General features: G+C 40.4%; 1 protein-coding gene across 1 annotated transcript in view; it reads left to right on the plus strand.

The window, feature by feature from the left end:
* The window catches only part of HSD17B12 (hydroxysteroid 17-beta dehydrogenase 12), an 84836-nt gene extending 68109 nt beyond the window's left edge, over window positions 1-16727 (plus strand). Inside the window, exons 8-11 of the mRNA XM_042038454.1 lie at window positions 4151-4232; window positions 8193-8258; window positions 14729-14878; window positions 15029-16727. Of these exons, the coding sequence (XP_041894388.1) occupies window positions 4151-4232; window positions 8193-8258; window positions 14729-14878; window positions 15029-15133 (403 nt within the window). The 3' untranslated portion in view covers window positions 15134-16727. The remainder of the gene's footprint in view (window positions 1-4150; window positions 4233-8192; window positions 8259-14728; window positions 14879-15028) is intronic.
* Window positions 16728-18226: the final 1499 nt, after the last annotated feature.

Here is an 18226-nt window from a genome sequence, read left to right on the forward strand (position 1 = left end):
TTAGGTTTTGGAACTTAAAAACTCTAAACAGTTTCTTGCCTTGGTTTCTTATTTGTTTAAAGAAATACTGTAGCTATCCATTTGGCAGAGTAGTCTCTTCAGCTTCTGAGGACAGAATGATGTATACTCTACCTATAGAATATCCTGTGTATGTTTTTCTGTTACACATCCACCTGGGAAAGATGATTTGAATGAAAGGCAGCAAACCAGGATCCTGCTGACTTCTGGTTTTGACTGCCCTTGAGCACACGTCATCTCTCCTCTTACTTCTCTAACTGCATGACTACCTCAGGGATTCTGAGGATAAATGTTCAAGAAGCCTGGAAAGAAAAGGTTAATAGTGGTTTAAAAAAAATTAAGTATACATCTTGAACTTTTTCATGTATATAAGGAACCACTTTAACAGACTGTTCCATTAGGATGATGGCCTTGGTTTCTGTCCCAGGGAAAAATATTTGAAAAAGCTTCCATTTTCTGTCTGATTTTTGTGAAGTTGGTTGGGTTTGCAGTGCACAGAAGCAATGCCTGAAGCTGCCAGCTCTTGCAGAGTCATAGCTCACAGGCCATTAACACTGCTAGGAGTCTGTAACCACAGGAGGACATGGATGTCCAGCGAATCCAAGGGCATGAATGAATTGGAGCTGGACTTAGCGGCTCTTTAGGTCAACCATATATTTCTCACATGGGACCACAGGCTAGAAAAAGGGCTCCAGGCTCTAAGAATAAGGCTAGACTAAGAATCTCATTGTCATTCCTCACTTGTCCAAGAAGGAGAGCATGTTGAGTAGATAGCTGTGACGTAGCATGCTAGAGCATCTTGCAGCTCACTCTAGTGCGTACTTTTGCGTATTTGAATGTTGGTTTTATGGCAATATATTGCAAGGTAAGTAGAAAAATAGAGCATACATTGCATGCTTTGCATCCAGGTCTGATAAGAGAAAATAAAACTACATCTTGGTGTGCCTTTCACTTTTTATTTATAATAAACACAGCAGCATTAGATGGATGCTACTTCTGGTAATGGCGTTTAGATTCTCTGCTGTGGCTTCTCTCCTGTGCTCTGAACACTTAAAGTGATAATTTATTATCTGAAGCCTCCTATTACACTTAAATGAGCAGTTCCTGTGTAAATACTCAGGCTACTGTCTGAGGTGGGAAACTCATAGAGCTGAAAATCAAGGCTTGATGTCTTCAGGAACAAAAAAAGCCACCACCAAAAATCAGTTGGCTGTTGCTAGACAAATACCAAACTATGGTATTTATTGCCAGGGAAGTAGCAAGTGCATAATTAGATTACAGAAGAAGCTTGCTCTTTCCACTTGGCATGCAGCTGGAGCAGGCGCTGGTTGCCACAGCAACAGGGAGATGGCTAAATTTAGCCTCCCTGGTGCTGGACCACTTAAGGTAGAATGACAGGGAGGTGTGAGGGTGTGGGCCTGGCTCTCTTCATCTTAACCAACATTTGTTTGTTTGTTTGTTTTTCATTAATAGCACAGTTGAATTCGATGGAGCCAGAATTTCTTTTTACCACACTGATGCTTGAGTAATTCTTCAGATACCTCCCTAAAAACATTCCTTCTGCAATTCCTCTAAGAAACAAAATTGTAATTGGAGTAATTGAAAGTGTTCCCCCTACACACATGCTTCTCAATTTCATTTTATTGGGAGGTTTTAAGTTACAGGCTTTTAAGGCTAGGACTGTTTTCTTTAAAATGTGAAAATACAAACCACAGAACCCCCAGTGACACTGACTGCTTCAAAGAGACCAATACACAGAGCTTCTGCAAGGGGCAGCTATTAATGTTTTGTGTTTCTAAGAGGGTTTTCTTCACTGGGTCAAACCATTAATTCAGTCTGTCTAGGTGGTGGTCACGACTCATGCTACAAAGTTGCAGTGCAGCTAGACACTGCCAGACCTGTGCTTGCAGCCTGAATGTCAGCCTCTCTTCTGCAGCTTCAGTTTGTTTTAAAAGCGTGAGGCTCCTGTTTATCCATATCAGTGCTTATTCTTCTTTGAATCCTGTTAAGCTTTTGTCCTCAGTTAAGTTTTGTGGCAAGTACTCCCTAGTCTGAATATGGGAAGAGCACTTTCTTTTATCTGATCTAAATTTCAGTCTTTCATTTAAATAAATGTCACCTTTCTTTTGTATTCTGAGAGGATAAATCATGATCTTGATCTTTTTAATTCCTTAGTTTGTATACTCTTATCATGGCTGCTCTTAATAGTCTCTTAAATAACTAAATTGTTATATCAGGGTAGACATCTTTTTCTTCTCTTCCCCTTTCTTAAATCATCAGGTTCTTAATATTTCTGGTCTGTATTTGGAGGTATAAAGATGGTTTGTAGACTGTAATACAAGATTTTGGTGGTGGTGAAGGATCTTTCCCTGCCATTCCCAGCATCCTATTGTTTGTCTGGTTTTGGTGACTGCTGCACAAATGAGAACTTCTTGTTCAGGTTTTTCATGGAGGGGACAGTTGATTTAGAGTCCTGCAAGGTTGTGATTAATTCATAATTTTTTCTTTGGTATGCATTGTTGGTTATTGATGCACTGTTAATATTGATTTTTCATCTGCCATTCTGCAGTATGTTCTCAAAGCAGCCTGAGCTTTAAAAAAAGTACCTTATAGTATTCTCCAATCTGGTACTATCTTAAAAACTGCATAAATACTCATTTCACTACTAATCTCCATTTGAGCTCATGAATAAATATCACAATCACCACCTGTCTTGATACAAAAAACTTGTAGCTTCAACTGTTAACCTTTTGCTGTCCTGAAAATTCATGATTAATTTGTGGTCTTATGCTTTCCATGCTGCGTGTTTTGATTCATATTACTACTCTATTTCACCAACCAAGCCTTTCAAGGAACTCCTGAAAAATACAATGAACTTTGGCAAAGGTGCTTGAAATCCTGAATAACTGAAATGATTCTTTTCTGTCACATTTGCCATCTCATTCTTTGTGACAACTTAGTCACAGATGTAATTCACAGTTATATCATGGCTATGTATTGTATCACTTGTATTCAAGCCATGCTGGTTTGAATCTGTCATGCTTTCCAAAGCATTTATACTGTTCTAATTTTTAATGGGGACTTACTTAAATTACTGCTTGTTTTTAAGATGGTCACTTAAATCATTGTGGCAGCAGTGGTGTAGGGTATACGTGGCTGAACAAATACGATGGAAACTCAAGTGAATCTGCAGGAGTTGAGCTGTGTGATGTCTACCTGCATGAGTGTTCTCACTGCACTGAGCATGGCATACTTATACTATGTTCAGGTAAACTGGTTGGAATTTCCAACAGGGTCAGAAGAAGCAAAGATGTATCTTTCACTATGTTGGACTGTCTTGCAGACTTTCTAACAAAGTAATTGCCCTAATTTGCATGAAGCTTTTAAAATGAATTATTTTTTCTACCTAGCACTAAATATGTCTAGTTTTGTAGGTAAAACTCATCTCAGAAATAGACATGGCCCAAAGCAGTCTGTATTGGGAGGTCAGGAGCCTTCCTGTCCTACCTGCACGTGCTTTAGAACAGCTTGACAGAGCAGGAGGTTGCTAATTTCTGGTATCTTTACCAAAATACTATTGATGAATACCTTCAGTGTTACTGTAATACAGATGTAAAACAACTCTCATTTTCTGGGTTCATCCACTGAATATCTTCCATATTTATTAAAACACTTCTATATTTGAGCAGTAGATTCAGATGCTTCCTATCTTGAAAATCCATCATGAACTAACATTTAGAAGGTGTATTATCAAAGTAGAAATCATACAACAAGCCTGTGTTGCCATTTCTGCCATCTTATCCCAAGACTTAGGAGCTCCTTTTGAATTTGTGCCAGCTGGACTCAATGGTTTTGCATAGTTTAGCTCAGTGTGTGTGTGTGTATGTATATGTGTATATAAATACAGCTTTGATTCTCTTGCTGTATTGACCTTGGAGTTGTTCCTGATTTATACCAGCTGCTTGGATACTTACAATGTATGTAAAGTGAATTTCAATTCAGGATTTGGTTGGGGCTTTTAAACAGATCTTAATCTCAGTTGCATTCTAAAGGGTTTTGTTTAGGCTTGCTGTAATTTTTGGAAACATGAAAGATGTTTATTTTATGATAATATATGTTTGCTTCCTTTCAGATCAAAAGGGGTAATCCTGAATATCTCATCAGCTACAGGGATGTATCCGTCTCCACTGCTGACTCTTTACTCCGCAACCAAGGTAAGTGTTCCTTTCCACACTGAAATCAAGTGTCAAACATGAAGCAACATTTACAGGAATAAATGTTTTGGTGTCCATCTAGTGGTGCTTTCATGAACTAAAAGTAGAGTTTCTGTCTTGAGCTTTTCCAATAGTGGAAGCTGGAAGGTTGAGAGAAAACTTGAGTGCGAGGGTTTACTGGCATGGAAATGACTATTTTATGTATTTCCTCATGCATTCTGTTTTTACATGGAAAAGGATGGTAGTGTACCAAACAAGCTTAGTGTGAGGTCGAGAAAGGACATTGACTAAGTTTAACACGTTTTCCTATTTTGGCTTTGAAACTTCTTTCCCCTAACTTCTATGATCTACATTTCATCTTAAGTTCACCTACTCTTGTTTCTCTTTGTGTCCACCGGGACAGTTACATCTTTTTGCAGCTGGTCTAATGTTTTTCTTCCCAGAGGTACTTTAGGGCAACATTTTAGAACCCCCGAAAGTATCTCCAGTGAACACTGTAAAGAATATGGGTACACAGCATGGAACTGAAGCATATGTGGTAAAACAGAATGCAAGAGACATTGACACTGGTATCAAAGCAGTATGGCACTACAGCTTTTTCTGGCATACCTGGTAATTACCTTAAATACTTCAAGCATCTCAGAGTCTAAGCAGAACCTTGACAGGATGAAGAAACCTTCAGTAGTGTCCGAACAGACCCACGTTTCCTCTAGATTCTTGTGGGTGATGGGTGTCCCCAGTGCGCTAGCTAGGAGAAGCCCGGAGCTCTGGCTGCACCCCACTGAGTCAAGGCAGCTACACACAGAGGGTGAGCTCCTCGCCCGTGGGAGCTGTCTCAAAGCTGGATAGAAGAGCACACGGGCAGAGGTAAAGGAGGAGAGAGGGGACTCCTCCTATGGATTCCATGGAGAAGGTTTATTGTGGAGAGACCAGGAACGAAAAGCCGAAAATCTGAGCGTGTCCAGGGATTTTATAGTGGGGTAGGAAAGGTGGGGATAAGGGATACAGCTAATAGGATGGGGAAAAGGAGGCAGGGTTGAAGCTGAGGGAACCAATGGGATTAACACATAGGAGGGACTATGGGAAGGAACCAATGGGGTGTTGAGGATAACAGAACTTTCTAGAATTGATGCATAGTTAATTAGGTGAAATGAATTTTTATACCTTCATACATAAAACAGGGAGGGGAAAGCGTGAACCAATAATATGAGAATATGTACATCACAGAACTGGGGGATTATGGGTTCTCACCCTACCTGCGGAGTGAGTGGTTAAATTTCAGTGCCTGACCACCATATGTTGGTCTTGGTTGTGTCCTCAGGGGTCAGGGTGGCTGCAGCCACTTGCACCGCCCAAGATTCTCAGTAACATCTTCATATTCCCAGAAAGGAGTAGATGCACACTATTTTATTCATATTAAAGGAGGGGATATTTAAGTTTAGAAGCCTGAAGTAGCTTTAGCTGATAAAATTTCCCCTTGAAATAGCTGTTTCCTGAGAGGACAGTTCTTTGTTTTAATACAAATGGTCACTTTTGTTGTGGCAGTGCCTTCAGCTTTATGGAATTAATTGAGCTTCTGATTTTAGTGATAATACACCTTACACTGCTTTGTTTAGTCTTTTTTTTTCAATGGGAATGTGAAATATTTCTTCCCCTCCCCTTAAAAAACTAAATTACGTGTTGAGTAATCTGCCTATTCTCAGCACTGCCCGTCTTCTACGACAGCAAGATTAGTAAGCATGAAAGTGACTCCCCTAATGTAGCTATAGAAAGACTGTATCTGCAGTTTCTATGGGTTTTTTTCCCCCCCTCATCTATATAAAGGAGGTTTAAAGCATAATATCCTTCAGGTGTAAGTCAATGACTGACTAATTATCAGGAACAAATGCAGTCCAACTCTTTAACCTTCCTGTAGAGAATTCCCTAGCTTACAGTGAAATGAGACTCTTTAAAAGAAATCATAGTGCTAAATCTTGACAGGTTTACCTATCTACCTGTGTAATGCTAATGAGAAGTAAAACATGATTATATCAATTCTCACCTCACCCCCATCCCTTTAGTGTTTGGGTTTGTTATTAGATATTTGGATATCCAAGGAGAAGAAATTTTCTAACATGCAATGCTTATGTGCATATTCAAGGAATGTTTACTCAGAGAGCATTCTTAAGATTTCAGATTCAAGGTTGTTGGAGGGCTTAAGATCATGTAGGTAGAAAACCTAACTTATCTTGAATTAAATTTTTCAAGAAGAAAAGCTCCAAAGGTTGTTTGTATACTGGAAGTTGCTTTTTCTTCTCATATAAAATGAACATTTTCTTTATTGCAAGCTCTTTGCAACCAGTAGAGAAGGCAGTCTTTTATACTGTGTCTCCATGTTTGGAGTGGTAGCTAACATCAGGACTTTTGTCATGGAGGAATAGTTAGAAATTTGAATGATCAAAGCACTTTTATTAACATAATATAGTTCTTTTAAATAGATTATCAGTATACTCTGTGCAGTTATTACACATGCACCTGGCAACTGTGTTCAGAAACTGCACGAAACTATTTGGCTTGTCCGTGCAGGTACCTTATTGTTTCAAGAGGGTGGTCAGCTCACTTGAATAGTTACTGCTAGACCAGACTTTCAGTCTTGTTCATGTTGAGTACTGAATTTTGTTACAAATTTACACTCAGGGAGAGGGAGAAGGAAAGAACAGCTGAACAGCAGATAAGCTTTTTATGGTTTGAGGAGCATCCTGCTAGCTTATACCTGCAACTTAAAGAAGAGTAAAAGGACCTACCTGCTACATAGCAAAATCTAGTTTTATTTCAGATCTTCAGAGTATGCTCAGAAGAGTGTCTGCTGAAATAGTCCAGTAGCGTGGGAGTGTTTCTGTTGCTTCTCGTATAGGCTGAGTTCAGTGGGATGGCCTTGATAGGAAAAACACTGGGCACTGCCAACTTTAAGTGCTGGTTTCAGTTAGGACTTAGGTTAAACCACTGGTGACATGGTGACCAAAGGAAGACTGTAGAGGAGGTGCAGTACTAGAGCTTTGCTGCTTGTTTTGAAACTGGTCTGAAGCAACTGCTTCTTAAATACTTGAACTAATTTACTTAGTGTTTATTTTAGCTTCAAGCATGGATAGGAGAGTTTAGTTCATTCAGTTGAAGGTACTCTATTCATCCTACTTGGTTGTATCACTTCACTAAAACAAGAAACCATAGCAGAACCCATGTTTTGTCTCACTGGACTGTAGGAGGGTAGAGTGGAAAGGTGGTTTAGAAGAATTTGGAAGTGGGAAGCTGTGCTGGTTTGAACTGCTGAGGTAGCCTTGGATTCTCAGGACAATATTTCCTGGCAGGGTTAAGGACGCAGCCTTGAGGGCATCCTGAAGGCAGGTGCTAACATCCACCTTTTAAGCCCTTTAATTTATTTCTTTGAACTTTTTGGCTTGCGATTTCTAAAACTTCCAGAAGTTTGGAAGAAAATCTGTGGAGGTGGACTTGAGGATTAGGAAGAAGTGTCACCATAGGGTGGCATTTTTTAAAAGTGTAAAGGCAGAGGACTAAGTGTTTAAACACTATGTTCTAAAAATCATGCACAAGAGGAACCCAATTAAATCACTCTTAAAAAAAAAACCTAAGGAGATGACATAAGTAGTGAACAATGTGAACATAAAGTCTTCTTTTCCTCTTTTAACTAGGCTTTATGTAACAAATCTGGTTCCTTTTTCTTCTAAATTGAAAAGGGGTTTATTTGTTTAGATTGAGTCTTGCTTCTGTAAAAGTACTTCCTAAGCATAGAGTTTGTTTGAATGGCATTGCTCTTGTATGCAAAGTTTTATTGAAAACCTAGGGTTTTCACTTTGAAAACAGGAACTCCAAATAGTAATTCAAATACTCTTACACAAAACTGTCAAACTAGAGTTCCCATTGTAACGTGTAGCATGCTGCATGTTTCCCTTCTTTTCTCTCCAGGCTTTTGTGGATTTCTTCTCCCAATGCCTCCATGCAGAATACAAGAGCAAGGGCATCATTGTGCAGGTGAGTAGTTTGTTTCATGTAAGTGTGGTTACCACAGCAACATTGGTGTCTTGGCAACAAAAAGGAATCGGCATGTTCTCTTATTCATGAGTGTGTGACACAGATTAAGGATAAGGATTTCCTTTGATCCCATTAGCAGCTTTCTTAAATTACTCTGAAACCATGGGTCTTGAAGCAAACAAAAGACATGGTTTGGTTTTAGCTGATGGTGCTAATTGAACCTTTATGGATAAAGTATTCCATAAAACTGTGCACAGTGCTGTAGAATGTAGAATACATTTTTATGGAGCTTCATCTACTGGAAAACACTTGTGGAATGCATTTGTACAGGCATTCCATGGGTAACAGCTCGAACAACTGGAATAGTAGAATCCCTGCAGTGTCAGTGAATCAACTGCTAATCTGAGCATAGTTGAAGAACGAACAAAAGCCTCAAAGATCCTTTGTGGGTAACTGACTGATTTATTTTTCTGTATTGCTAATGAGTCTTGCTTCATACCCCTCCTTATCCCCTCCCCATTTGTTTACCTTCCATGGTTTTAATTGTTTTTGGTGTGGCACAAAAGCAAACCAAGCCAGTTTCTCACAGCTTTATAGGATTTTGCTTTAATATCACTTCTCACATACTCTTAGTGTTTGCTTCCAAAGCTGGAATTTCCAGCTTTGGTCACAAACAGTGAACTTTCCATTGCTGATTAAACCTCTCCAGAGCAAGAGTCAGTTTAATAAAGGTGGTATGAGATCTTACCTGTACTGTGAAGACAATGGTATGTCTTTTTGAAGTTCAGTTAGGGACCTTACAGACAGGGTTAGCTATGTCCATGCCTCTCGTTCCTCTATTCTGTATGGTGGTTCTCAAAGCCATGTGAACTTCAAAGGCTTTATGAAAGGTAAGGCACAAAGTTGCCTGCCTTACTTGTGAAATCATCATACACAAGAGCATAACTCTTATTACTGGCTAATACTATAGGAAGGTTGTTACCAGATTAAGGCTATGTTACCTTTTTGATGTGCTAGATTTTTTTCCTTTTAAACATATTTAGCAAAACAAGAACTTCTCACCTAAAAATGTCCTGTCACATTTCCTGAGAAGGTATTGCATTAAGAAAAAAGATAGTTGTTGGGTGAGCTATTCCCATGCAGTCACCAACCCTTTAACGGGAACCTCCTAGATTTAAACCTTATGCTAAATATCTAAAGGGGTGCTGTTTATTTTGGGATCTGTTGGCAGTGGGCAGGAGGCGGACCCTGAAAGCATCCTAACTGCTTGACTTTAGATTTGCACTGGTAACGTTATAACTTGGAGTACAGCCCTGAAAGTTTAACTTCTCCCCTGGGTGCTTGATTCTGTGCCCTAGCACTATGGGATGTACCTTTCAGCTAAACTAATGTGCAGCAATGAAGGATGCATAAAAAGGCAGCACTCTGAATGCATACAGGTTCAGCATACAGGGTCGGTTTGTGTGCTCTCAGTTCTTGAAGTGGATTTAGCTGGAGTAACTTTTCAGTGTTTCATGTCTCCTTGTTACTTTCTCTTCTCACAGGGCTTCAGCCCCAAACTGTTCTGCAGTGGGTCAGTGTTTACCACGTGGCAAGTTCCTTACAGCTTTCTCTTCACTTCTACCCTTCTTCATTACTTCTATCTCCCCAGTGTCTTTCAAATTGTATTACTTGCAGATTTAGCTTGACTATCAGACAGCTGTTCTTCCAGTCATTTTCATCTACATGCAATGTGGCCCTCTCTGTGATCTCAGTCTGAAAATGAGACTCAAGGAATTGGCAGAGTATTTCCCTTTCCTACATCAGTATCATCAAGTTTTCTGGGAGGACTTCTTTCCTGCTGAAGTCTGTGTACAAACTGAGACACAGGCCCCTTCAACACACAGCTTCACTGACAATAAAGATGGTGTGAATTTTTTTGGGCCTGTGTTGTGGTACATCATCTAATCTCTGTTTTCTGGTGTTTTCTTTGGCAAAGCTGTTCATAGTTACTTCAGTGTGAGGGTGCTTAGGGACAGATGCTTGCAGGAGAAAGAAGTGTTATGTCTTTGGGATGTGTTGTTTCTGTGTGCAGTTGTCTCCTCCTCCCCAGATTTTGTCTAAATAGTACTCGTAGCAGTTTGAGAGGAGAATGAAGGAGGAGCAAGAACTGTTTGTTTATGACTGTGGAGTACCTATTGAGACTGAAAAGGCAACCCGGTAACTTGTGCTTGGCTAAAGGCATTAAGCACAGTATGAATGTTCATAGTATAGGCAAGATTTTCTAGCTTTTGGGTATAGAAAAGCTAAGAAAATGGTTTTTGGTGCCTTACATTTTTAGGATTATAAACAAATGAAGAATTAAATCTAACTTTCTGTATCTACGGTTACATTTTCCTGTACAAAGCTTCACAGGTTGTGGTAAACTGTCCTTTTGCGACTCTGATGTTGGCTTAGGATGCTGAATTCCTGACAGCACTGCTTTTTATCCCTTAAATGTAGATAGTGAATTGCCATTGAGTTATGTGGGTCTGATTATCAATAGCTGTCACAGCTTCAATTTGTTACGCTAATTTTATTGCAGTCCGTGTCCTTGTCCTCTTGTTTCAGCCTAAGTCACTATAAGCCACTAATGAATATTACAAGTACCTTCCTGTGGAGACTAGCTGACCTATCTCCTTCAATCCCTTAGGAAGACTACATCCCTCTTAGATTTTTTTTGAAGTTCATCTTTGTGACCTTCAGAAGCATAACACTTTTAATTCCAGACTTGCCCTTCCAGCTAGATCATCATCATTGAAACTAGTTAACTTTTGCTTTGCCAATACCTGCAGAGCACCACCGTGTGAAAAACAGAAACAAAATGCTGGTGGGATTTTACTAGTTTCTTAATATCAGCCTCAAGTATGTGCCTTGCTCAAGTGGATTGCCTTCTGTGGAACCTTAGTTTTCATAGTGCTTTCGTTGAAGTGTAGCCATCTTTGGATTAAAAATACACTCTTCTTGCTGACAGATCTGCTTAATTTTACAGAAGCAGCACAGTAATAGCATGGGTTAAAACTCTGTGTGTGTTTGCATGGGGAAGAGAGGCAAAAGAAAAGAAATGAGGAAGATGACAATGACTTTTCTCAAGACTTTTGGAAAGATCTCTCCTTGAAAGGTTTCTGCAGGCTTTTCTGAAACTTCTGCTCTTTTAATGTCTAAGAACATTGCTTGGTTCTTTGACCCTTTCTTTTACTCCCTTTTTATACTTTACTTAGTTATTGGCATTATCCCTCTATACTTCATAACTATGCATAGCAAAAATATAGTGGTAGAAACTTGCATTATCTGTTTTCTTTTATTGTATTCACTACATAAAATATCAGACCACAAATTCATGAAAATCTTCATTTAAAAAGATTGCCAGAAAGTTTTCTACCCTAACCTCCTGCTCTCCCAGCAGCTGGATTGCCTAGCAATTCGCAGTGGGATTGCTGCTGGCACTAGGTCCTGGGCTAATTGTGGCTTTTCAAAATCTTGGAAACCTTCAAGGGCAGGGGTGCTGTGAGCTCTCTGGACAGCCTGCTTGAATGTTATACTGCTCTTGTAGTAAAAAAGCTTTCTCCCTTATGTCCAGTCTGACAGTCTACAGCCAAACAGACAGTTCTCCCTGTTGTCATTTGATCAGGCACTACCAAGAAGAGTTTGGCTCTTATAACTACCATTGTAATAATTTTAGGCAGGTAAGATGTCACCACCAGCTTCCTTTTCACAACACTGAACAGGCCCAGCTCTATCTCCAGGTATTCACAAAAGTGTGCTGTCACCAAACTGATGTTTAATGGCATTGCCTTCCTTCCTCCAAAGCGTTTTAGCTCTGCTGTTTAGCTTTCTATACAGGTCAGCTTTGGTTGATGTAACTCTTCCATTTCCCCTTTATGTTCCCCACTCTCCTTTTTCCCACATAGAAAAGGGACGGAAACTTACTTGGCAACATCTGAGAGTTCAGGTCTTTTTACTTTTTTAAAAGTAAGGTAAAAAGGTGATAAAATTGTGTAAACAAGCTATTCTGACTTTGGAGGACTTATGACTATTGACTGTTCAGGACTTGAGATCTGACTGCTTACATCCAAATAATATTCAAGAACCCAATTTTGAGTGTGAGCCAATTTTAATAAGAATCAGAGCTATAAGCAGTAGCAAATGTTTCAAGTGAGCAAGTCACATCACACTGACATAAGCTACTTTTAAGGCATGTTTTGAAACTGTAGTGCAGGCTAAGCTTTCCCTGAATAAGGGGAGTTATTTGCCCAGGTAGTGTGGGTTATATCTGTCTGAATGCAAAATGCTGAAATGCATTTTGCACCTAAAGGTGGTGAATTTTTTTTTAATCCGCTATGCCTGTTCATGAATGTCTGAGTTCCTTGTGGGATGGAAGAAGGGGAGAAAACTAAATAGATTCAGCAGGTCTCTTGATATCTATTAAAATAAGGTCCAGTTAATACAAAGATGGTAAATCTAATGTATCTAAAGGTAAGTACCTGACTTTTTGTTTTCTGGCGAAAGAAAAATGTTAGAGTTTAATCTCATGCTTCCATGTGCCTTGAAATCTGTGGATCAGTCCAATAGTACTACCATATGCTTGCTTTTTCAGGTATCCTCATGCACAATTGTTTGCCCCTTCATGCTATCCAGTGGTTTAACTGGGTCATGCAGTTCACTTTTGAAGTCTGTTTTGAGCAGAGACAGAGAATAAATCATACCTATTGTGCCATACTTGGTGGGGGTGCTGCAGATATCATTTGGTGGTGAATAAGAAGCTTAAAATTGTAATTTTTTTTTTTAAACATCAAAGTAGAGATTCATCTTAGAAATGTAATCTGAAAAATAGATGAGGTTCATGTTCTGGAGCTGAAATGAGATATCTATGCTGCTATGGTAGCAGAATGAGTAGTTTTCTCATCCAAGCATTTGTAGCTTTTGGTGACTTTAAAGGTATGGTAGTCACTTTCACTTCTACAGTTTAGGTCTCCATGTTTTTCCTTCCCATTTGAAAGTGGACTCATGCAGTATGTTATTGAAAGTCCTATTTACAGACAGAAGGGCACAGTTTTGATGTTCTCAGGTGAAGGAATGAGCAGACATACCAATGTTTCCTGTTTGTGGTGGTAAAATTTCTGTTGAAATGTGCACAGCTGTGGCATGGATACACTCAGTGAGAACTGAAGGGGTCCTCTCCCTGCTGTGCTGCTGAGAGCGACAGCTAATGTTTCTGAGGTTAGGCGTGTGTGGTTGTTGTTCTTTAAGAGACTTAACATGGGGAAGCAGGTTTACAAACTGTAACTTGCCCAAATATACTGGTTTTTGAGACGGTATCATTTGGAGATCCATTAGTATAGCAGAAGTGGACACACACTTCTCAGGTACTTGCTGTAAAGGTACAGCAGTGGCAGCACTCGCTAGATGGGCAGTAGTGGCTGGATTTATTGAATCACTGCTAGAGCCACTGACAGTGTCTTAGGAGGTCCTTGTCAAAGTGGTGATGAAGTTCCCACCTTTCTAGGCGTGTTGAGATATGGTATGTTTAATATCTGTTTAAGGGCTATAGAGCAGGGCTTTTTTGATTACTCTTTTAGAGGCAGAAATTGAGGACAAGTTGAAAGCATTGCCAAAACCATGACCATGAGGAAAGAGCATTGCTTCCTACTGTACAAGTATATGTGCATTTCCCTTTCCTTCTCCAGCAGCATGAGATGGGGATAGGTGGTTTTGGATCCTCCAGGTCTATCTTGCCCTACCATTGCTATCAGTGTCCCTCCACCAGCATATATCCGTGCTGCTTTCTCTTGCCTTTCCATTATGGACAGTTCTGAGACCCAGCATGACGTTTCTGTTTTGCTTCCAAACATTGCTACCAAACCTCATTAACTGTGCTCTGTTTCTTGATCCTTCTTTCTGTCCTTCCACTCTGACACTGACAATCTCCTCTGTCCTCTGAGCCCTGCTGTGGAGTTACAAGCTCAGTGTTTCAAGTCTCCAGGCATTCTTTTCTCCTTCCTCCTCCTGCCTTTGTACAGGTGCCAAACTGAGGAGCTTTTACTGCAAAATCCCTGTCTTGGGTTCTGCGCCTCCTTACCAGGCAAATGTTGGGGGTTTACTACAGAGAAGCAATAGTACAGCATTTTCTATTAAACAACTGGAATGAAGTTTTGCACTTTTGCTTTTCAACCCTACCCTTGCATGAGTGGTTTTTCTAGGGCTCCAGCCAGTGATGTTGACTGTCAGCAGACAACTGAACTATGTCCAAATATGACCCATGGGTTATCTGATTTAAAAGTTTTCGATCTTATATTGTGATCCAGTTGTGATCTTAGAACTGAAAATGAGGCTGCCTTAAACTAGAATTCAGTATACAGACTATCTGATGTCCAATTACTTTAGATCCATGATGGATCTTTAAGTTAATATTGAAGGCATTCCCTGCTTAACATGAGTTTTTCTGTGTGCAGAGTGTTCTACCGTATTATGTGGCAACAAAAATGTCCAAAATCCGCAAGCCAACCCTCGATAAGCCCAGTCCTGAAACGTATGTCAGAGCTGCATTGGGCACGGTGGGCCTGCAGTCCCGGACCAACGGGTACCTACCTCATGCACTCATGGTAAGTCTCCTTGGAAAATGTCAGGATCTGAAAAGTCCTTTGTGTTTATTATGGAAAAAGAGTAATTAGTACAGGTTATAAAACGCTGAGACCTCACCCCCTCCCCTTTTTTTTTTTTTTAATTGGGTTTGGTTTTTTGTTTTTTTTTAGGGATGGGTCGCCTCTCTTCTACCTACATCTACTGCCATGAACATAATCTTGAAAGTGAACAAACAAATGCGGGCTCGTTATTTAAAAAAAATGAAGGAGAAGTAAGTAGGAAGCAACTTGATCTTGGGAACCTGGGACTCCTGCAGGTTCCATACCATGCTGCAGCATCAAGTAGACCTAATGTTTTAAACATCTCTAATCGTAGGTGTGCTTTCTAACAAGCAAAACAGTCTTGTTTTGAGGATACAGGTGAAACAAGACTGTTGACTGGTAATATTGATTGAAAAATAGGCTTTATTTGTTTATAGATATTCTGAGGGGGGAAGTGCTTTGAACTAAAATTGCACTGTGCTTTAAGAAATTTTCATGGACTTGATCAGACATCACATTGTTGAGGAACATCTTGGTTATATAGTGTCCATCATATCTATTATTGTGCTCATGGGTGAAGGGCAGAAAAAGAGTAGTTCTCATATATTCCCAGACAGATGGGCAGGAGAGGAAAGGGAGCATATTTATTTAAAAAGGTAACCTAGCAGTGTTTCCAGAGTATTGACCTCTTGAAACTCAGGTTTTGGATACTTGGCAAGGATTCTGCACTATCAGCCAGCTCAAGTGTGCTCCCCTGCTTACATGGTCCAGTGTGATTTTTTTGGTTATGAACTTGAGGGAAATGGGCCAAAAACCAAAATAAGTGTAATAGTTCATCTATAAATATATACATAAAGTAACATTGCGGGAAGCATTTAAAATCTGGGGTCTTGAATATGGATTCTAACTTTTCGGTAATATGTAATCTTCATGATTTGTAATAACATTTTTAAGAGTTCAGTGCCTGCTCTTTGTAATAGGTGGTGATAACACAATGTAGATAAATGTCACAAGTTACATGTTACGTGCTGGTTGCTACGTAAAAGATTATGGGTACTTTAAATGCAGAGCTTGAAATGAGTTACTCTCCTTGTTAGCAACGGTGGTTAAATTCTTTTTGAAGTTATGTATCAGTCTGTCTTTTTCGTGAGGTCCTTTGAAATGTGAATCCTGAATATTTAGATGGCCTTAAAAATGAGAACCAAGAAATGTCTTAAAAAGTAGAACAGTTTTAATTTAATTGCATTAAAATGAACTGATTTGTTTCATGGTTCTGTTCCAAAGTGGAATGCTTCAGTGAGGCTCAAGTTACCTAACTCTTGGACACAGGGATCAGAGTACATGAGAAGTCTGCACTGCTGTTGTCTGTATTTACCTACTCTATTTAAAGATTTTGGTCTCCAAAATTCATTTTTATAAATATAAAATGTATAAAACTTGCAAGGCAAATGAAATTGCAAGCAGCTATCACTGTTTTCTGTGGTGATTTCCTATGGTTGAAGAGGGGAGGTTTTTTTCTGTCCTTCAAAGAATTATTTCAAGCTCTGATTTTGAAGTAGATGTGTTGCACTGAGACATGATTTGAGGCTAACATATCTGTACATTGAAAAATCCTGAATACCGATGCAATGGTGCTGATCAAATCTGAGATGCAGATCCTATCCCATAGTTTTCTTAATTTTTTTGGAACAGGGATGGTGAAGTTGGTGGTATTAGTTCTCCAAGAGCACGTGATTTGGTTTGCTCTGGATCTGATGTGAAAGCATTGGACTAAAAAATCTGTATGTTTTTGACTTTGTAAAACAAATAAAATGGAAATTACTCTTGAGTCTTTAATGTGTTAGGTTTTTCTTGTAAAAAAGTTTGCCTGTACATTCAAGTGTCTGATTGTCCTTTACTGTGAGTAATAACAGTGAAAATTACTGTACTTTTACATGCCAAAACCAATGCTTTTATTAATCTGTTCTCTTGGCCATTATCTACCCCTTATCTGGGGTGCTTTAGGCACAGCATCTCTGGCCAGTTGTGGTAGGTGACTCTCCTGTTCTGCTCTGCATTGGTGTGGCCTCACCTTCAATATTTTGTGTGCAGTTTTGAGGGCCACAATATAAGAAAGATATAAAGCTATTGAAGAGTGTCCAGAGGATGACTATGAAGATGATGAAGGGCCTGGAGGAGAAGCCTTATGAAGAACAGTTGAGGTGACTTGGTTTGTTCAGCCTGGAGGAGACGGAGACCTCATTGTAGCTTACACCTTCCTCACAAGGGGAAGTGGAGTGTCAGGCACTGATCTCTGTGGTGCCCAGTGACAGGAACCAAGGGAACAGCATGAAGCTGAGTCAGGGGAGGTTTGGGTTGGATATTAGGAAAAAGTTCTTCACCCAGAGGGTGTTTGGGCACTGGAGCAAGCTCCCCAGGGAAGTAATCATGGCACCAAGCCTGACAGAGTTCAGGAAGTGTTTGGCTGACACTCTCAAAAAGCACATGGTGTGATTTTTGGGGCTGTCCTGTGCAAGGCCAGGAGTTGAACTTAAGATGATCCTTGTGGATCCCTTCCACAGGGGATATTCTATGATTCTACAGTGCTGATACTTTAAAATTAGTGGAACACAAATTTTATTAGCACTGTTAAGCTATTAATAAATAATTATTTCCAAATCACAATTTTCTAACTTTTGAAGGTGTTCAGAAAGGTATGGCAGAGGGAATAGTACGCACATCCAGCTGGCACAGGAGGGGTACCCAGGTAAGGAGGTTCTCAGAGCTCGTGGTCCCCCTTCATGTGGTGGCAGGCTGTAGGTTGGGTTCCTCTGAGGTCTTCTATTTTCCAATCTGCAGCAAAGAATCACTAACCTAATTTTTAACCTATATTTTACTTATACTTCAACCTAAATTGCCTCGACTTCGAGTGTCTGTTCACCTCGGTGATTGAGGTAATGTTTAATAGCTGTCCACGTCCTTGGGACTATCCTGGGCACCTGTCAGAAAACAGGAGGAGGTTTCTGGTGGCATCAATCCCGTCCCTTTGCACCGCTGCTTCCAAAAATGCTTTTGTTACCGGCGCCATGCAACACCTGGAGTGCACTCTCACCCCTGCTGGAATGGGACACGCAGGGTGGGAGGCGAGGTGGCCGCTGCTGCCTTCCCAGGGCGCCTTTAACTAAAGCTCTGCCGCTGCGTGCGCGGCCGGCGGGCGGAGCTGCGGCCCCACAGCCGGGCCCGGGCGCAGGCCCGGGGCGGAGGCGGGCGGGGCCGGGCCGGGCATGGCGGAGAGGCGGCAGCGGGCCCGGCGCCCTGGGAAGGCAGCAGCGGCCACCTCGCCTCCCA

The sequence above is a fragment of the Corvus kubaryi genome, unplaced genomic scaffold (genome assembly GCF_017639235.1).
Source record: "Corvus kubaryi isolate FWS band 111438036 unplaced genomic scaffold, C.kubaryi_AGA036_p1.0 37392, whole genome shotgun sequence".
NCBI lineage: Eukaryota > Metazoa > Chordata > Aves > Passeriformes > Corvidae > Corvus > Corvus kubaryi.